This window comes from Mytilus galloprovincialis, chromosome 3 (assembly GCF_965363235.1).
Source record: "Mytilus galloprovincialis chromosome 3, xbMytGall1.hap1.1, whole genome shotgun sequence".
NCBI lineage: Eukaryota > Metazoa > Mollusca > Bivalvia > Mytilida > Mytilidae > Mytilus > Mytilus galloprovincialis.
The window spans coordinates 77,844,567-77,865,659 of NC_134840.1; the positions used below are offsets into that span (position 1 = coordinate 77,844,567).

Genomic DNA, 21,093 nt, shown 5'->3' on the forward strand with positions numbered 1-21,093 from the left:
TACATAAATATACTAAATAAATAAATGAATTGGGAAATACGTTAAAGGTATAATAATATCATGAGATTTCCGAATGCAATTAAGTTCTATCCGGGTACTCTAGTGCAAAACCTTGGTTCCTTCTGGTTCGTTTGGTTCTGTTTCAACATCTGGGTTGTTTGGTTATAGCAACCCAACTGATTCGTTCTATCCGGGTTCCTTTCTAACGTTTCCGTTGAACTTTGAGAAGATATCCACAAGTATCCGAATTAAGTGGGTCCAAGACGCTTATCTTGTTTTATTTCATTAAACATTTCAGCATCGACGGAAAATGAAGCTGTTAGGTAATTATCTTCTCAATATTTCTAGAAGTTTTCAAAACAACTAATTAGGAAATGTCGTTCAATTGGCCAACGATATGTGCATCTAGGCACTTAACGACTTGCATATATATTTGATTGAACATTTATTTTCAAGTTTGATTGATTGGCTTTGTAATACTGTCAGATTTTATAGAAATACATGTGCAGAATATGTAACAAATCGTTTTGTTCAAAACAGAATTTAAAAGAGACATATAAAGAGAAAGTGATGAATAATTTAAGTTTGTAAGCTTTAATCAATTGACCTAAAATAAGCTATACAATATTTCAAAATTTATATGTAGAAATAATTTGTAAAATTTGACACTCCTTGTGAAGGGCATGCATATAATCATTTGTCCAAAATAATGAAATCAAAATTATGATTGTATATTTTATTTATAAAGTTGTGTGTGGGTTGATGCCAGTGCTGGTAAAGGTTCAACCATGGCTATTACCAACACAGTAGTCAGAACTTCTGTGTTGGCGACATCGAGCGGAGGTGCATAAAGTGTTAAACGTGTTGTTTTCCATTTTTTACTAGTATACATATTTTTTAAGGGGCCAGCTGAAGGACACCTACGGGTGCGGGAGTTTCTCGCTATATTGAAGACCCATTGGTGGCCTTTGGCTGTTGTCTGCTCTATAGTCGGGTTGTTGTCGCTTTTACACATTCCCCATTTCCTTTCTCAATTTTACTCTTCAACAATTTTGGTACTTATCCATCTTTGAATTTCAAATGTTTGGCTTTGAGCGTTCCTGATGAAGGTAAATCCAGAAAACCGCTTCGGACGCAATAAATTATAAAACGTGTTGTTTTCCATTTTTACATCACTTGGTCGATACCTCTGCTGGTGGACCATCAGTCCCCGAGGGTATCATCAGCTCAGTAGTCAGTGCTTCGGTACTGACATGATTTAACAAACTTTACTAAAATTGTTCATTTATAAATTTTGAAATTATTATAAAACTAAGGTTTCAATTCCCTTAGGCAAAGTTGGCTTTAGATGAATTTTGCTATTTATTTTATGTATTTTTGAAATATAGCTCTTTAACAACTTTCGGTACTTATCCATCTTTGGATTTCAAATGTTTGGCTTTGAGCGTTCCTGATGAAGGTAAATCCAGAAAAGCGCAATAAATTATCAAACGTGTTGTTTTCCATTTTTTTTATCCTTGTCCGTCCGTCCCGAATGTCCCAAAAATTGAGTTTTGTTCTTCTTACTTTAGTTTACCTCAATCAAAAATAAATAAAACGTATAAACAGTGCTTATTACCATAAAACACAAAATATAATTCGAAATAGGGTGGCGTAACAATATCGTTCATGAGATAGCATGCCCTTTAAAATATAGAAAATGCTGGTATTTTGTTTCTGCTCTCTAACGTAAGTTTGCCTCCATCAAATGTTATAAACCTTATACGCAATGCTTATTTCCAAAAAAACACAGATCGAGTTCGATATTGGGTGGCGTCACTTTTACTATTCATGAGTTATTAGATATAAGAAGATGTGGTACGAGTACAAATGATACAAGTCTCCACCAAGTCACAATTTGTAAACAATTATAGCTCAAAGTACGGCCTTCAACTCGTAGCCTTAAAAAAAGAAAAAGTGCTAAATCGGTTGTTTCCGTTCTTTAACTTTAATTTGCCTCAACCATATGTTATTACACTTATATACAATGCTTATAATCACAAAACGGTAAAAATTTTGTATCTATATGTGGAATTTGACTCCTGTATTTTTACAAACAAGGGCATATGTGACCAATGGACACTTCTACATTTATTTGTACAGATTCTTTACTTCATTTGAAATTTACTTCTAATGGAATAATAATCCTTACTCGTCTGCATGTACAGAATGCTCAAGCTAAATCAAAATTTGGTTCCCATGATAATGTTTTAAGAGATAGAGATAATGGCAGAAAAGTGCTTAAGTATGTCGCCGTAGTTCTGTGAAAATACCAGGCATTTAATCGAGACATTACAGGAACATGCGTTCATAGTTGAGTGATAATAGCTTTTTCTAATCATCTTTGTCAACTAATGTTCACCAATTTCTCTTTTGTTTCATAATGTATACTTGCTAAACGATATGAGATTTATTATATGTAATTATTGTTATTAGTTAATGCGTAAATAATATTATGGAATATGTTTGAATGCCAAACTGACAATAAGTAATGGAGCTCTTGTCATCAGAAATAATTAACACACTACTAAATAATATTTCTTGCTTGACAACGTCATTTTTACTCATCTGATAGTTTTTCCACAAGAATCTGAAAATCTTATTCAAAGTCAGAGAAAACCTTGGCCAATACAGTTGACAGTTTACTGAAAATGGAAAAGTGTTTGATCTTTATAGGATTAATTTGTTCTGTACTACTTGCAGGAATAAAATCAACCAGTACCAGAGATGACATGGTAGAAACTCCTGTGGTCGATAACCAAAATGTCCCTTTGCTTGCAATGTTTGACATGACGAAAGTAAACAAGCGAATCAAGGAATATATATCAGACGCATTCGAAAATATGAAAGGAAATTTAACTGTGAACATAAAGAAGGAAATTAAAGACTATTTTGATGATATGAAACAGAATTCCACTGATGCTATTTCTGAAGGTAACTGCATTTATCATATTTCGTATATACGATAATTACTAAAGCAACAACCATTCATTTTTTGTTGGGACATTGTTTTCAGTTCTCTTGACAATTTTAATTTTACTTTATTCCAAAACTAATCATCCCAATTGAAGATCCCTACTAAGACATTTTATTTGTTTTCAATAAATTTCGAATAAAGGTTTTATATCTCAAATAAATTATAAACCAATTAGTACTCTTGAAAAATAACATGAACAAGGTAAATTTTGAATTATTCTTGTAATCACAAACAGAATCAAAACCAAAACACATACACTATTTTAGGTAACAGGTACGTAATTCTTTGACTGTATAGGCTTTTAATGTAATTTTGGAATAATTTACACTCCAATAATATTGTCTTTATGTGTAAAACCATAACTTGGAATGTCTCACAAAGAGCTTGGAATAAACAGCAAAACTGGTAGTCCTAATTATTCTTTAACATCATTAAGTAGGTATGGAATTTTACAAAATCACAAATATGTTCTTCTTTCTTTTGGTATTAACATCCAATAAAACGACGAAAATTTATCGTCATTATACTGGATACCAAAACTTCATAAAACTCCTTATAAAGAATTCGGTACATAGCTGGATCATCAAGATGTTCGACTAAACATATTTCTAAAGTGATGGTTACCATTCGTTGTACAATAAAACATGACCTTCAAAAATATTGTGATGAGATATATTCAAACAGTTGAGTCAATCAGAAGTGGATTCTTAAAAATTCTGAAGATCTACTGCTTAATCGTAGATCACAATTACTTGGTATTGATACATCCAACATTTATGTTTTTTTTTCTGTAAGTCTCATTAGACATTGTGTTATATTACTAGCTTGTTGTTTCAATTCTATTTTTATTTTCTTTGTGGATGTAAAAGTTAAGATAATGAATCAGTTCATCTACATGCATATGATTTTTAGAAGAAAACCCGACATGGTTTAAAAAAACCAAATATAGACACCAATACCAACAAGTTCGTTATTGATATTCATTTAATGGAAAATTAAGAACACCAGAACAAATTCAATCCCAATTCAATGTTCAATTTTCCGAAATGTTTCTGTACTAAAATAAACATCCCTCGGTTTTGGTTTGTGACCCGGATTAGTTTTTGTTTAATATATTTATTAGTATTGGACAGCGGTATACTACTGTTTTCTTAATTTACAGCCAGAAGAACTGCGGAAGAAAACACTAAAAAGGAAATTAAAGACTATTTGGTTGATATGAAACAGAATTCCACTGATGCTATTTCTGAAGGTAACTGCATGAATTGAATTTCTTATTTACGCTATATGCTTAAGCACCAACCATGTTTCAATTGATATCCTTTTTATGAAAGTATGCAAGTATCTACAGCCAGTAGATTTTTTTTCGATCATCTCAGTTTCTGTTTAACCCTTGAGTAAGAACAGTACGGAACATCCTAGTACATACAGCAGTAATCATGTTTAACATTTGAAAGAAAGATATAATAGTGGTACATAAGCTGATTGTCAATGGAACAACTTGACTATCCAGTAAAAACAGGAGAGCTCAAATGCAAGTCACTACATTTCACTAATCAACATTAGACAATGCGAAACACCTTACCAGTAAGTTACAAAAACATGATTACAGTGAAACCTGCATAATCTGACACCTAATTATTGCAACATCCTGCTTTAACTGACACATTTTCATGGACCCAAAATATGATTTTTATATATGACATGTATGATGTATACATATTGTTTCCCTTTTTTCCTTTTTTAACTATTTAACCATCAGATCATTCATAAGTTAATATATGCTGGATTTACTTTTTTTTAATTTACAGGTAAATTTTATAAATCCCTCATTGCAAAAAAATTTTTCAACACTTTTTAACCTGTATAAAAAATAACAAATGTTAGAGAAACATGAACACAAATAATATAATAATTTAGGATAACCAGATTTTTTGATGTGGGACAATCAGAACTCTAAAATTAAAACAATGGAGACATAAAGGAATGAAGCCTATCGGCAATACAAAATAAGATATGTCTATACACTCCTGTTTTCATAGATTTATGAATGCAATCAATATGTACGTTTCGTGTTACAATTCAATTCAGCATTTTGCAATTAGTTTCAGTAAATGAGGGGCGATTTAATATTCATCGTTAATTCTTTTTTTGCGGTCACCAATTGTGTTTGTATGATTTATATCTATACTTAACTACTTTGACACTTTGATTTTGATTTTTCTCGAATTTCAGCGCTTACTCCTCGGGACTGCTCCGACTTAGATAGAAAAAAGGTCAGAAGTGGTGTGTACAAAATATTTCCGGAGGGTACAGCTGGATTTAACGCGTCCTGTGATATGGAAACGGATGGGGGAGGATGGACGGTAAGACGTTTAAGAATTTCTCTAATTGGCTGATATTGTAAAGCGATAAAATATATATCACGCTTAAGGTTGCTTGGGTGTCTGCCTCCATCTTAGATTTTGAAGTAGCAGATATCAATTGGTCTGGATCTTTATTGAAATGTGCAAAATTTTATTGTAATGTGTATTTCATGTTGAAGACGTATAATTTTATAACCCAAAACATATGCGTTTTATCGTATTTTCGGATTTATTTTCTACAAAACACAATATTTTCGTTCCATTATTTTTTTCATTTGTGCCAAATAAGGGGAAATAAGTTAGATAGTAGGAGAGTTAACTCAGGTAAAGTAATTTTATAATAAAAAGTGTTGTGAATTTACCTCTTTTGATATATAGCGAAAAAACAAGTTGGGTGACTCCATTGTTTCTTTTTATTATCTGTAAGCATGTTCTTAGAACTATCTTCTCCCATTTTATCTTCAAATTCTATGGTGTAGTTTTCTTTTTATAAAACAGAATTCATATCAGCGAGCTCCCTTAAATGTAGATTATTCTAGTTATTTGTATTTTAAAACTATCATTCCTGTTCCGTTCTATACTACGTTACACCTTACACTCATGTTAATATTATGTGAAGTGTTGCGTATCGTTTCTGCTTAGATCAATTTAAGTTAAGTGCGCCTATATGTTTTATTTATCAAACTTCCAAATTTGCGCTTCTATCATGTAAAATATCAACGTACATGTAGGAGACCCGGGTTGTATGCGTCGATTCTTTAGCAATCAGTTTGATTGTATAAGTCGCATCTTGGATGCACACCATAAGAATCGATATTTTATAAAATGTGCAAATGTGGAGAGTAGTATGTAATTTATGTGTAAGGTTGTCCATGTTAATATATGTTAATTGTGTGTTTTATCATATTAACGGATGTATTAAAATTAGAATATTTATGTTTGATTATATTTGTACTCATGTACAGTAGGAGATAACTCAGATAGAGAAACTTTTATAGCAAAATGATTTGTGAATTTACCTATTTTATCATGTAGCAAGAAAACTAGTCCGGTGATCCAAGTTTTTATGTCTCTTATCTGAAAGCATATTATCAGAGCTTATCTCAAAGTTCTTTAGCGTAGTTTTTTCCTAATCACACACAATTGTTTTTCCATGCGTGATGGAAGTTTTGCACAAACTGTTGCTTAAAAACCCTAGTTACCCATACTTTTTCTTACATTTTTTGAAAGTTTTTCCAAATTGCTTTCTTTCACCTACTGTGATTTTTATTTGGGGAAAATCCACCTTCTAGCTAGAACGAATTTAACATTGCTAAAAAAAAAAAAAAAAAAAATCTAAAAAAATTCATTAAAGAAAGGTGACAGATACTAGAGTGACATTTAAACTTATACGTCGACATGTCTAAAAAAGAAAACAGATAGTACAAAAACACAAAATAGACGTAAATACTTAGCAACACGATCCTACCAAAAACTGGGGGTGATCTCAGATGCTTTAGAATGGTAAGCAGCTCCCGCTGCTCATGTGGCACCCGTTGTGTTGCATGACACAAGATTGAAGAAACTACAAGCTTAAACTTCGAGCAAATAAATTATCTTACTGCTTTAAACACTAATAATTGATATGTGAATTTTGCTTGTTTACACATGTTACAAATCAAATTTTGAAAATAAATATGTCATTCATTTTTTAGTTTTCTAGTGTCGTCTATGGGGTTGATAATATTATATATATGTCAAATTATGGTGGCAAATTGAGACGTATGAAGTTTTTTTTCGCATTATGCTAGACGCGCGTTTCGTCTACAAAAGAATCATCAATGACGCTCAGATCAAAGTAAGCTAGATAACCCAAAGTATACTAAATATTTCGTTAATCAACTCCTAGCCATTGATCAAATTGTTTCGGGTTTTTCAATGGTCATTTTTTTATTATACGATAATTGCCTAGATAACTGTCTTATTGTAATTTATCTCTGTTAATGTGTTAGTGTATATGTGACATATTGGACTTATAAGTATCTCCCATTATAACCATATAGCAATTGTCATACTACCTGGGAAAACATTTTATGTTTCACACAAATACATTTTTTTCATAGAAATAGTTTTAACATTTCATAACTTAGGTTTTTCAGCACAGACAAGATGGAAAAGTAGATTTTTTCCGCGGATGGACAGAGTATGTAACAGGATTTGGTGATTTAAACACAGAATTTTGGTTAGGTCAGTAGTTTGAATAATTAACGAAAAGGCAACAATATATGACAAGTATTTTAAAGTACAGCTATTTGTGAGATCCAGACAGGGGGTGATTCATGTATGTCTCAGAACTGCTTTATTCTTTTATATAATAGGCAGCTAAGATTGAAAAAAAGTTTGCTAGGTTATTCTTTTAATTTTGTTGAACGGTTGCTATGGAAACATGCAGCCATGTTTTTTAGGGATTTATGCTGAAATCAGACATGAAAATTGGAAAATGTCTACTTTTTGGTTGCAGCAATTTTATAATAATGACAATTTCAAGAAAAAAAAATCATTTCAACATATAATTAAGCATTAATTGAAGTTTATATTTTGATGTTGAGGTTGTGAACATTTTTTTTGATATAAGGCTAAAATGGTATTTAAAAAGGTGCAAAAATCTGTATTTTGACATCTTTTGATAACCATGGGAACAAAAAAGTTCAGATTTGATACAACCATCATGTGCCTTATAATATCTGTTTTGCAACCTTGTAAATGGACTTCTTTTAACCATAATCAACAAGCAATTATATGGCTCTATATTTACAACTCATATCTCTTGATTTCATTAAAGGGTCAATTGGTTATTGTAATAACAATGTATGACATAGAAATTTTATATGGAGAGACATAGTTAATAATGTAGGACTGCTGAATTTGGTGCATGGTTCCTCAAAACTTTGTATTCCTGGATTTTTCTCAATATCTCCAAATTCAAATTGCATTTTGGTCTAGAATCGTAAAAATAAAACGGTACGTCTTAACACTGCTTAGGACTCCTTAGTGTACAAAAGACGTATACAATGCCACTAAGGACTAGAATGAGTGCTGTTATAGGTATTATTTTTACATATTATGGTAGAGATAGATATTCAATGCAAAAAATTCAAATTTTATAGAAAAATAATCATAAATAAATAATAATAATTCTTTATTCCTTTACAAATATACAGCTCATAGGATTAAATACATACACAAATTAAACAGTTTACATATACATATACAGCATTAATATATAACGGAGTTTGGCATACAGTTTACATTGGTAATAAAGGTACATAACAAAAAATCAAGTGTTACGATTTTTCTCTGCCTCATACAGGTATTTACCCAGATTATTTAACTCTTTAATATTTCTTACAGATATTAATTGAACTAATTTGAAGGTAGATGGGTTTCTATAATAATATATCTTAATATATATACTTCTGACATTTACATATTTATCACACTCTAATATAAAATGATATTCGTCTTCGAATACTTTCTTATTACACATATTACAAACACGCTCATTTCTGGAAATATTAAATTATCTTCCAGTTTCTAAATTAAGTGAATGTGAATTGATTCTATATTTAGTTACATATGACTGGTATAAACTGTTCAATGGTCGATTCAAATAAAATTGCAAATATGTCCATCATGTTTATATTGATATAAATTACATTTTGAAGTATTTAAAAAAAAATGACAAGCCTTCAGCTATATAATTATCAACAATTCTTTTTTTAAATTCATGCAAAAATAATTGACTATTTCCAACACTTTGTGCTAACCATATATCATTAAATCCATACATGTTTAGTATGTCTCTTATTTTACAACTCCAATTCAGTTTATCATTCGGTTTATAAAAACTAGATTCGTACATGTCGTCATAAATACTATTCAATATACAATTATTAGATTCTAATAACTTCAACCAGTAACGTACCATTCTTACATATCTATTTACATGCAATGGTAAACACCTAATAATATATTAAACATTATTTAGACACGTGCCTGTTTTTCTTTGATATGCCGAAAAAAATCAATAACCGATTGACACGTGCCAAATAACATAACAACAGTTACTGATTAAACAATCATGATCTTTTTATTTAAAGTAATTAACAATAATTGTTTCGAAAAGATTAATGCTTAATATTTATAATTAAACGTGTAAATTGTTCTTTTTTAAAATGATCAAAAGGCCAAATAATTTTGCTTTTGTTTTATTTATTTCCCGACAAAGCAATTGGCCATCGGTTCACGACTCTGATGTACGCCAACTAATAAGTTAGGGTGTTAAAATGTTTATGTAAGAGGCACGAAGACATATATTTATAAGTGTTTTGTTTTTATTTTGATTCAGACAGATGCGTAGTTTCACTAAAAATATGAGTAAATTCCGAAAAAAAACTATAAAATCATTATGATAGCTTTTCCAATTTTAATAAATGCTTTATAAAATAAATAAATGAATAAAATAAATATTTAATTTAATTATATCTAGTACGAACTAAGATTGAATTTAAAAAAGCATGTGGCGTGTCCTTGGTGTTTATCAAAACCACTAGTTTCCAACTAGTCTGATATCTGTTTACAAAGGCTTCATATGGTACTATGTGGTATGTGCTTTATTCACTGTTGGAGGCCGTAGGGTGACTTATGGTTATTTATTTCTGTGTCATTCCGTTTCTTGTGAAGATTTGTCCCATATCATACCACATCTTCTTATTTATATTGGTTGCATGTACATAGTACAAATTTATTATCATATTGAACTCGTTTTTGTCCAAAAATGTATTGCTCAAACGTGTTCTTCATGTGATAATAAATTTAGAAATTAACCATAGTAAACGCAAAAGATATAAACTCTGTCCAAATACGTCTTTTTACATGCAGCTTGCAGTAAATAAGTTTGGTTCCACGTAGTAAATATTTTTTATCTTATGGAATTCATTTTTGTCCTGAAAGATATAGGTAAAACTTTTCCTTCATATGATAATTTTTTTGAAAATGAACCATAGCAACCGAATAAGATAATCTTTGCCCAAACAGGCGATTAACTGGAAACCACAAAATATACCAGAACTTGTGAAAACGCTCCACGAACAAGATAAGCTGGAGTTTGCCGACTAAGACGAGCACTGTGCCTGCTGCTGGGATATTTTAAGTGCCACCAATTGTTGTATCAATGCTAGCTTACAAAAAACATCTGATGAAAAAGATCGCCTTTTTCAAAAAACGAATGTAAGACAGTGACAAGTCTAGTTTCACTTCAATAAAATCAAAAATAGTGACAAGTACTCTGTTTGACTTTACCATGCCATTACCTCAGAGACTTGCCAAGAAATCATGTAAAAAAAACCATATGGTTGCTCGAACACAGACGCGATTTTGAACATTTGTATGTCTGATCTATGTTGAGTATCTTGCTGTTTGGATTACATTTGTTAGATTTATTGCGCTATGGACATTAATATTTTGCTAAAATTTCTTAATTTCTAACCAGTGGTAAAGGACATTATTTTATCAGAGCAATACTTTCAAAAATTACATGTACCTTGACAATAGGTAGAATGTGCTACACTAAAATAAACACGAAACGAAGCTACGTCTTTTCATGTCAGTGCCTTGCTTATTTTTTATTTTAGACTTTTAATAGTTTGGAGAAATGTTTTACATTGTTATAAATAAAATATTAGAAATTTGATTAAAATCGGTGAACATGAATTTAACAGCTAGTGTCCCTTAAAACCTGGTTTTATAGCTAAACCTCTCAATTTTCTTTATAAGGATCTCTGAAAGATCCAAACAAAAGCTACCCAACTTCCACTCTTCCCCCAAAATTCTACTGTGTATATTTAAATCTGTTCAGTCTTGTCAATGAGCAAAGACAGTCATGACAGTACTGAGAGTGAAACAAAACCGAGCATGCAGTTATATTCCCATTAAAAAAATGAACATTATTAACATAATAATATGTAATTTTCTACATAAAATTATTTTATATATCATATGATTGGCTGTTATGGGTGATATTGGTAACCATGTCAACTGTTGTAATTATTCTTAATGATTGTAGTTTAGAGTTTATATATTATGCTTCTATGTATGTTCATAAAGTATTGGAATCAATTGGGAACATTGAATATCCTATACTGCAGAATTCAAGAAATGATAACTCTGTTTCCAAGGGGAAAATACGTTAACATGGTGATAAAATTCAAGAGAGCCCACTTAATGTGTCAGGTAGTATTCAAACTTTGTTTCTACAATGCTAGCTATGCTTTACATATTTTCATTTTTCGGAAAAACACACGAGAAAGTTTGATAATTTCACATACTGATAACTTCAGGATTCTTGAAAAATTAATGTTTTTTAGTTAGTATATTTTACAAAAAATCTAAAAGTCGGCATTGAACTGCAATATTAACTAAGCACTGAAGCTAAAACCAAGTTATATCGATGTAATATATGAAATATCTGAAAAAAATATTGATTCTATTGAACATAATCAGGCTCTCCGACTAAGCGTTATCTTTTCAGAAATCTACATGTATGATTTTTTTTAAAATAAACCTACCCTCCCTTTTTTCCCAAACCTTCGGTTCCAACCCCAATGTTACATGATATGTCACATGTGTTGAAACTTTTGAAAAGAACAGACAAGACGGTGAATGAAGCAAAGCATGACGTCATATTCCAATTTGAATATAAACACCCTCTATATATGTATTTTGTTACATACATTTCTATTGATACATTTTAAAATAGATGTTGCTATGAGTAATATGTATTTCCATGGTAACTATCGAAGTCAGCAAATCTTTACGATATTAATTTAGAGTTAGCTTATGCTTATATGTATTTTCTTTTATCAGCTATGAAACAATTCGGTACATTTAACCTCTAACACTGCAATATTATGCAAATAATAACTCCGTTTCCAAGGAAAAAATCGGTTGCCATGGTGATAAAACTAAAGAAAATTGTCACGCATAAATCTATTTAATTTGGTAAAGTAGTATCCAAACTTCATAACTACAGTGCTAACTATGCTGTACACAGTTGCTCTTTTCTGAAAAACACCAGAGAAAATTTGATAATTTCGCAAAAATCCCAAATTCAGAAAAGTTGAAAATATGCATTTTTTGGCCAAATTTTTCCAAAAAATTACAAATTTGGTTTACATGCAATCTTAACTAAAATGAAGCTTAAACCAAGTTTTATCAATGTTACATATGAAAATTAACGAAAGATGCTGGATTCTACTCATAATCAGGCTCTGAATTGTAGTGATTTGGCTGATTTTTGAAAGATTTTACTATGCTTCACAACCAAAAAATAGAGTGTCCGTTACCATAGCAACCACTTGTATTTTCCACTCACATTCTTTTTAGCAGTATTCAGTTACTGCTTCTTCTAGGACATTTATAGATAAAATCAAAAACCCTCATAATTCACATGTGTATGGCACTCTGCCTGGTTCTTTTAAAGAGCTGTACTTAACGACTTACTAGTCTAGAATGAATCGAATATATCATTCGTATTACTCACTTTTAACAGAACACATAAGTCCATTAATTTATATGTGACATTAGTTAAAAATCAAAAATCGACGAAAATATGAATCGATTGAATTTTTAAATACCAGTGACAAGTATTACAAGCATTTTTGTACGAGAAAAAGTCAATGGGATATAAGTATAAATTCTGCTTTGTCGACACACATATCAATATTTTAACGTACTGTATTACAAAATAACTGCCGAAAAAGTAGACCATCGAATCGGTTCAATACACCAAAATTAAATGTAACATATGGTGACCGGTTCAGGCCGTTTCGCGTCTTCGTATTCATATTATATAGGGCGAAAACGAAAATAGTGAAGTCGAAAACGCGAAAAGGCGAAATAATTTTACTTTATGATTTTGCGTTTTCGCAATTACGCGTTTTCGCGATTTCGCATTTTTGCGTTTTCGCGTTTTTGCGTTTTCGCCTTTTCGCGATATACATGTTATTATAGCATAACATTTTAAACATAATTGGAGACGAGACTACAAAGTATATGTCATTTAAATGATTGTCATATAAATTTCATATCTGTGACGTACTTATAAATATTTTCATATGTATACAGCAAAACATGGCTAGGCTTCAGAATATATGTCCAGTCTTATTTTATCAGCTTCTGCAAACAAAAAATACAATACGAAATTTTCATCCTCAGATAAGTTCTTTATTCCAAAACCAAATACAGAGTTGTATAAGTCTAGTTTCTCGTACACTGGACCAAAAGTATGGATGCTCTTCCGAATTCAATTAAAAAATCAAATTCAGTATCAGAAATTAAACATAACTACAAATCAATGTACTTTTAACATTACCATGATATTTGTACTGTATTGCCATATCATAATTGCTTTTTGTATTTTTAAATTTTATTTAATATATATTATATATCATTATTATTGAAAATTTATTGTTTATTTTTAATGTAATTCTAATTGTATTTAGAGAGCCTTACTGAAAATTGGTGTAATTCAAATAAGTTACTCTCTCTAAATAACGATATTATTATCATTCTTCTTCTTCTTATTTTTATTTTTATTATTACTAGACAATTCCTTTACATTCTTTGTTGACTGAACAAATTTTAAAACAGATGCATTTATATAAAATGCCGTTGAATATACAATTTGCTTAAAGTTATATGTTGGTCATATTAAAATAAATGAAATTAATCATTATAAGTATGTTACATCAAATACACAATCTTTCATTTCATGCTCTTTTTGTAAATCATAAGACACTAGAGTATCTTATGACATGTCTTATGATCCTCTAAGGACTATCCAGACCTCGGCAAAAACTTTTCATAGGTTGATCTAAGCAAAGATATCCTAAACCTGTCGCAAGTTCTTTTAGTTCAAACAAAAAGTAACCTGGATTTATGGAAAATTCATGTAAATGTAGTATGTGTTTCCTAATTACTTAACGCATTGATTAATATATCAAATTTTTAAAAATGGAAATTTGTTCATCTACAGGACACACAAAGAGGACAAGGGATATAATGTTGAATGCGGTAGACAATAACAATAATCCTCCCCGTGTCAGAACCAGATGAACAAAATAAATTAGAAACTGAATCCGGTCATATAACAAATGCATTTTAAAAATGTCAAAAATATGATTCCAAGCAAATTGTATATTCAAAGGCATTATATATTATACAAATGCATCTGTTTTTAAATTTGTTCAGTCAACAAAGAATTTGAAGGAATTGTATAATTTTTAAAATATTTAAAGTACGTCACAGAAATGAAATTAATATGACAATCATTTGAATAACTACTTTGTAGTCTTGTCTCCAATTATATTTAAAATGTTTTGTTATTATAACATGTATATCGCAAACAGGCGAAAACGCGCAAAAGCTAAAACGCGAAATCGCGAAACGAGAAAACGCGAAGTGGAAAACGTGAAAACGCGAAGTCGAAAACGCGAAATCGGAACGAAAAAATATTTTGCCTTTTCGCGTTTTCGACTTCGCGATTTCACGTTTTCGCGTTTTCGCCGTATAGAATATGAAAGGCGAGAAGGCGAAAAGGCGAAAACGCGAATTGGCCTTAACCAGCCACCATAGTAACATCTAATAATGTTTCTGTCAAAAAATTGATAATTTTTTATTATTGTGATTTTTTTTTTACATGTTGATTACGAGGGGATTTTTGATTGGTTTTAAACAAGACATAGTTTAAGGTAAAAAAAAAAGATGATGCATATGCGGTGGGTATTTATAGAGTACAAACCTAGATTCCGTCAAATTACGAATGTTTATACATAACTAAGTGAAACAAATGTTTTATTCAGATTTGTTGATGTTACAGACATAAGAATTATTAATACCAAAATAGTCTAAAATAAACTGCAAACATACGGTTATAAAACACCGGATGCAAAAACCCGGGTACATTTCAATCATGTTCGACTTAATGTTTAATATGTGTATTTACTATATGTATGTCATGTTTTGATCATCAACGAAGGCAAATAAGAGAAAGCAATTCTAGATTTGCACTTTGGGGAGAACATTAATTAAAATATTCATCTATATACATTATACATTTATTTGATTTCTCTTTTTCTGTGACTTGATTTTTCGTTTTATAGGTAATGATAATCTTCATGATTTAACATCTAAAGGAAGTTATGAACTCAGGGTAGATCTGGAGGGTTTCGGTGGAGATAAGGCGTATGCCAAGTATTCTACCTTCAACATTGGCGACCAGTCAACCAACTACATACTGATTGTAAATGGCTACAGCGGAACCGCAGGTAATATTTACATTATTTTCATTTACTATGTGACAAGGAACTTAAATGATTTCTTAGTATTATCTTAAAGAGGGATCTTTTTTTAACAATCACTGAATCAGTGTAGGACAATTTCATACTCATATTGTATCAATAGACAGAAAATATAAAATGATACATTTTTCGCAATTTGACTCGTTTTTTATATTTAAACAATTGATACAACATGACTATGCTTGTTTTCCTTTCTTCACATCATAGAAGAAAACCAGTTAAAATCTACGTTTTAATTTTGTTACGTTATTTTCAACAAAAAGAACATTGTAAGTTGTATTTACGGTATAAACAAAATGAGCCAGTACAACACTAATGGTCTGTAAGTTAACAGTATACATTTAGGTACCACAAATTATCGCCAAATCTTCAGCGTTACAAAAACGTCCGAAAAAATACAACTTCATGAAAAAAGTCCATACTGACAAAATCGATCGACAGAAACAAAACACAAACCCGATTTGTAAGTCCGCATTATAAATTCATACAATTTCTTTTTAGCCAATTGTGTAAAGATGTTAATATCAGTGAAAATACACCTACTTCATGTAATTGCAGTAATTCCGAATACATTTATGGACCCATTTCCCATGTTATAACATTGTTCAAGACCGAGAGTTAAAATCATTCCTCAGAAAGGATCTAAATATCGCCCCCCGTCAATTATTAATTGGAATGAGTGTCGTAATATCATCCACAACTCACTCCGTACTTACTGTTTGAAATGGATAAAACGGGAAAAAGCTGACAAAAAATCTGTGGACTCTTTTTTTAATTCAGTGATGAACATAGTTGATATACGTAGTCAACATTTTAAAGAACATTTTACTCTTAAGCCTCGGTCACACCTTACCGGATAGCACGAACGGACGCCTAACGGATGAAAATAAAAGTTGTCCGTTGACAAAATTGTTATCCGTTGGGAGTCCGTTGATGTACTGACCGAATAAAACGGACGTGTAACGGATGCCTAACGGACACACACCGGATATGCAACGTACGAGAAACGGATACGTACCGGACAGAACGGATGTCGAACGTACATCCAACGGACGAGTACCGCATAAAACGGACACCTAACGGAAGCGTACCGGATAGAACGGATGAACCAGATATATGGAAAAATTAAAGGCGACATTATAATACATGTTAATCGCATAAATATTCAAAATGTTTCTGTGTAACTTGTTTTGGTTTGTTCTTCAAATTGCCGCCATAGGGCAGTGTTTGGCCTGAATAAGAGCTGCTTGATTGTGAAGACGTGCCTTTACCCTAAGATCGTTTATGAATAATAAGAATTCACAACCCTTAAGAAATCTGACATACCAATAACTGGCATTTCTGATGCGAAATTTTCAATTGGCATTTACCGTTTGAGATCCGTTCATTATCCGTTATACGTCCGGTAGAAGTCCGTTTCTCATTCGTTCAACATCCGTTTTATCCGTTAAACGTCCGGTAGAAGTCCGTTGGAGAATTTATCTTCCAGACCTTCAACGGATGTATAACGGACAAGTAACGGATATAAAACGGAAACGAAACGGACGAGTACCGTACAAAACGGACGCCTAACGGACGTTCAACGGACATTTTATCCGTTGGACGTCCGTTCAAAGTTTTGAACATGCTCAAAATTTTCCACCGGACAGAACGGACGTCGACGGGTAAAACCTACGTTTAACCGACATGCATCGGATATGGACGGACGTCTAACGGATAAGAACGGACGTCTAACGGACATGAACGGATTGAAAAAAAGTTATCCGTTAGGCGTCCATTCGAGCTATCCGGTAAGGTGTGACCGAGGCTTTAACAATAACCACAATAAACCTATTTCTCGTATCAAACATCAACTAAAAGAACTAGCCAAGGAATTTGTTTTTGTCCCGGTCGATAAAGCTGCTAATAATATTATTATTGTTTGACGTAAATTTTACATTTAGGTTCAACAAAAAGAAATCACCAATTCACCAACATTCCAACTGACTCCATTTTCAGAAAACGACATCTGTAACAAACATAAACTTTTAGCTACCGCTTTACAAGCAGAACCAAAAACAATGAAAGTCCCAACTGTGTATTGGCTTCCGAAGATACACAAAACACCTTACAAATATAGATTTATTTCGTCTTCAAGCCATTGTTTCACTACTAAATTATCTATTCTTCTTACCAGTACACTTGGTACAATCAAAAACCTGATAATAAATTGTTCAAATAAGGCCTTCGAAAATATTGGAATTAATTACTTTTGAAGTGTCAAAAACTCTATGGAAGTACTTGATAAATTGCATGCTTATGTTGGTAATTTTGAATCTGTTCAAAGTTTTGATTTTTCTACCTTATATACCACATTGCCTCACATTCTCATTAAGAAAAAAATCACACACCTAATTAAATGGGCATTTAAAAAGTCCGAATGTGAATATATATTTTAGGTCATTTTTTAGTAGCAATAAACAAACAAATGATGTCAATTGGACATGCTTTGATACTATATCTTCCCTTGAATTTTTACTAGATAACATTTTTGTTCGCTTTGGAGATTCCGTATATCGTCAGGTTATCGGAATTCCTATGAGAACTAACTGTGCACCACCCATTGCGGACCTGTTTTTGTATTGCTATGAGTTACAATTTATGACAAAAATCAGCAAAGACCCATCGAAACAACATCTGATACACAAATTTAATATTACTTTTAGATATTTGGATGATATTTTGGCTCTCAATAATGACGACTTCAGTATGTATACTAAAGAAATTTCTCCTGTTGAACTTACTTTAAATAAAGCTAATACTAACAATGACCACTGCCCTTTCCTCGATCTTGATATCTATATCATTAACGGAAAGCTTAATACAAAAATTTATGATAAAAGAGATGATTTCTCATTTCCTATCGTTAATTATCCATTTTTAGATGGTAACGTTCCCTTGTCACCATCTTACGGTGTTATATATATCAACTTGTACGATTCGCTCGTGTATGTAACAATGTTTTAGATTTTAATAGAGAAATTTATGTATTACGGAAAAATTATTACACCAGGGTTTTCGATATCACAAACTAGTCAAAACAGTTACTAAATTTTATCATCGGTATAAAGACATCATTCGTAAATATAGCTCAACATGCAGACTTCTTATACGTTCAGGAGGATTGTGCCTGATATTCATATGATGAAGACATAATTTTTATATCAGTTTAATTGAAGTCTGAAGCTGGTATGTCAGTTAACTGCTAGTAGTCTGATGTTATTTATGTATTATTGTCATTTTGTTTATTTTCTTTGGTTACATCTTCTGACATCAGACTCGGACTTCTCTTGAACTGAATTTTGATGTGCGTATTGTTATGCGTTTACTTTTCTGCATTGGCTAGAGGTATAAGGGGAGGGTTGAGATCTCACAAACATGTTTAACCCCGTCGCATTTTTGCGCCTGTCCCAAATCAGGAGCCTCTGGTCTTTGTTAGTCTTGTATTATTTTAACTTTTAGTTTCTTGTGTACAATTTGGAGTTTAGTATGGCGTTCATTATCACCTAACTAGTATATATATTTGTTTAGGGGCCAGCTGAAGGACGCCTCCGGGTGCGGGAAATTCTCGCTGTATTGAAGACCTGTTGGTGACCTTTTGCTGTTGTCTGCTCTATGGTCGGGTTGTTGTCTCTTTGACACATTCCCCATTTCCATTCTCAATTTTAATAATGTTCGAGCCCTGATCAATACCAAGAATAATAAACAAAGCAATTACAACTGTTTGATTTCAGAATGACAGACTGACGGACAACATATATGGGCCGACCAATTAGCTGCTCTTTCATAAAATTATCATAATGTTAACATATTCTTATATTCAACAAGCATTTATGTACCTTTTTTTGTGTATGAATAATATTTAAAAGCTTTTTTTAAGTCAATATGTCGAAACATCCATCAGGAATAACAATCTATAAATCAAACCGCAGTGTTATGCTGTCTGTTTGAATCTATATCAATGTCGATTGTACGTTTTTTAATTTTAAACAAACATTAGGTGATGCTCTCGAGTACCATAACAAACAGGCTTTCTCGACCAAAGATAAAGATAATGACAGCGATAGCGGGAGGAATTGTGCAGAAGTTTACAAAGGAGCTTGGTGGTACAACAACTGTCATGAAAGTAATCTGAATGGGCTGTATTTGGGAAATAAATATGATGTCAAAGGCATGCGTTGGATGCAATGGCAGGAATATCAGTCAATGAAGACAACATCGATGATGATACGTAGGATATGATCCTAAAAAAGACAGCTTTCATTTTGGAAAAAATGAAATCATTATGTCGATTTTACTTACTTTGTGAACTATAAGCTTTTTTGTTTACTAGTAATGTTCACTTTAAAAGATGTTGTAAAACGAACTTTATGATGTTAGTTTAATTTTTAAATATTTCTAAAAAGGTCTATATTTCTGTTGATGACCTGTTTGTCCCCGCGGGTATTACCAACCCATAGTTGGTGTTTTACGGAAATTGTTTGAATGAAATATGCTGTTACATAATTCTTAATATTAATTCAAATCAAGGAATGTATCCTCCTTATGCTCAGTTCTGATTTCTCGATTGAAATGTCATTTATTATTTTTTATCAGCTCATAAACGCTCGAATAAGTTTTGGTTTTTCAAATGATTTGGCCTCAATCATCACTGAAAAGAAATTTTATTATCGAATTATACATCTAATGCAGTTAAATTGATGTCGTTAATATCATACATAGTTTATATCGATGGTTTTCTAATGGAACGACTTATGTGTACACAATTTTGGCTACTGGACCTCGATTATTGTCCCATTAACCAATTATATCCCTTTCGGTTGTTTAACCAATTTTGTCAATATAACGGAACTATTAACAACTTTCATGCAAGTGTGAGATTTAGCTTGCTGTAAAACGAGGTTAAGTCTACCATTTTCTTTCATCGAGAAAACGGCTGTAACATTTAACTTACATGTCAGATGTTTTCAATTCGTTTCGTTGGATAATGTAGTCTTATATTTGGTGTTTTAATGTTTCATAGGTTTCCCACTTTCAGAATAAACCTAGGAGTTAGGTCTTTTTGTAATATTTCTCTTCTTCTCAACATGTGGTCGCACGCGTACCCGAAACAGATTATTCTTTAACACGATATGTGCGCAAGGAATTATCTTGTAATAACATCTTTGAGATGAAAAACACGAACATACATGCACCTAAAACTTGTTAAACACGGACAAAAAATATCTATTACAATGATTAATAAATATTTTGGATAACAAATATCCTTAATCAG

General features: G+C 31.6%; 1 protein-coding gene across 2 annotated transcripts; it reads left to right on the plus strand.

Annotated features, from left to right (window-relative positions):
- Positions 1-2,617: 2,617 nt before the first annotated feature.
- Positions 2,618-20,434, plus strand: LOC143069026 (microfibril-associated glycoprotein 4-like). Of its 2 annotated transcripts, XM_076243459.1 has the most exons (6): positions 2,618-2,973; positions 4,179-4,268; positions 5,252-5,382; positions 7,512-7,608; positions 15,582-15,746; positions 19,819-20,434. In XM_076243459.1, the coding sequence occupies exons 1-6, from the start codon at positions 2,691-2,693 to the stop codon at positions 20,058-20,060; spliced, it is 1,008 nt and encodes a 335-aa protein (XP_076099574.1). In that variant the 5' UTR covers positions 2,618-2,690; the 3' UTR covers positions 20,061-20,434. The 2 variants fall into 2 exon arrangements, with proteins under 2 accessions (XP_076099574.1, XP_076099575.1); XM_076243460.1 differs by lacking the exon at positions 4,179-4,268 and having other exon boundaries at positions 2,619-2,973.
- Positions 20,435-21,093: the final 659 nt, after the last annotated feature.

Bases quoted from the DNA above. Each gene is read 5' to 3' on its own strand.
- LOC143069026 (XM_076243459.1), top strand. From the start codon at position 2,691: ATGGAAAAGTGTTTGATCTTTATAGGATTAATTTGTTCTGTACTACTT. The intron at 4,269-5,251 runs GTAACTGCATGA...CTCGAATTTCAG, and splicing joins CACTGATGCTATTTCTGAAG to CGCTTACTCCTCGGGACTGC. The intron at 15,747-19,818 runs GTAATATTTACA...AACAAACATTAG, and splicing joins TGGCTACAGCGGAACCGCAG to GTGATGCTCTCGAGTACCAT.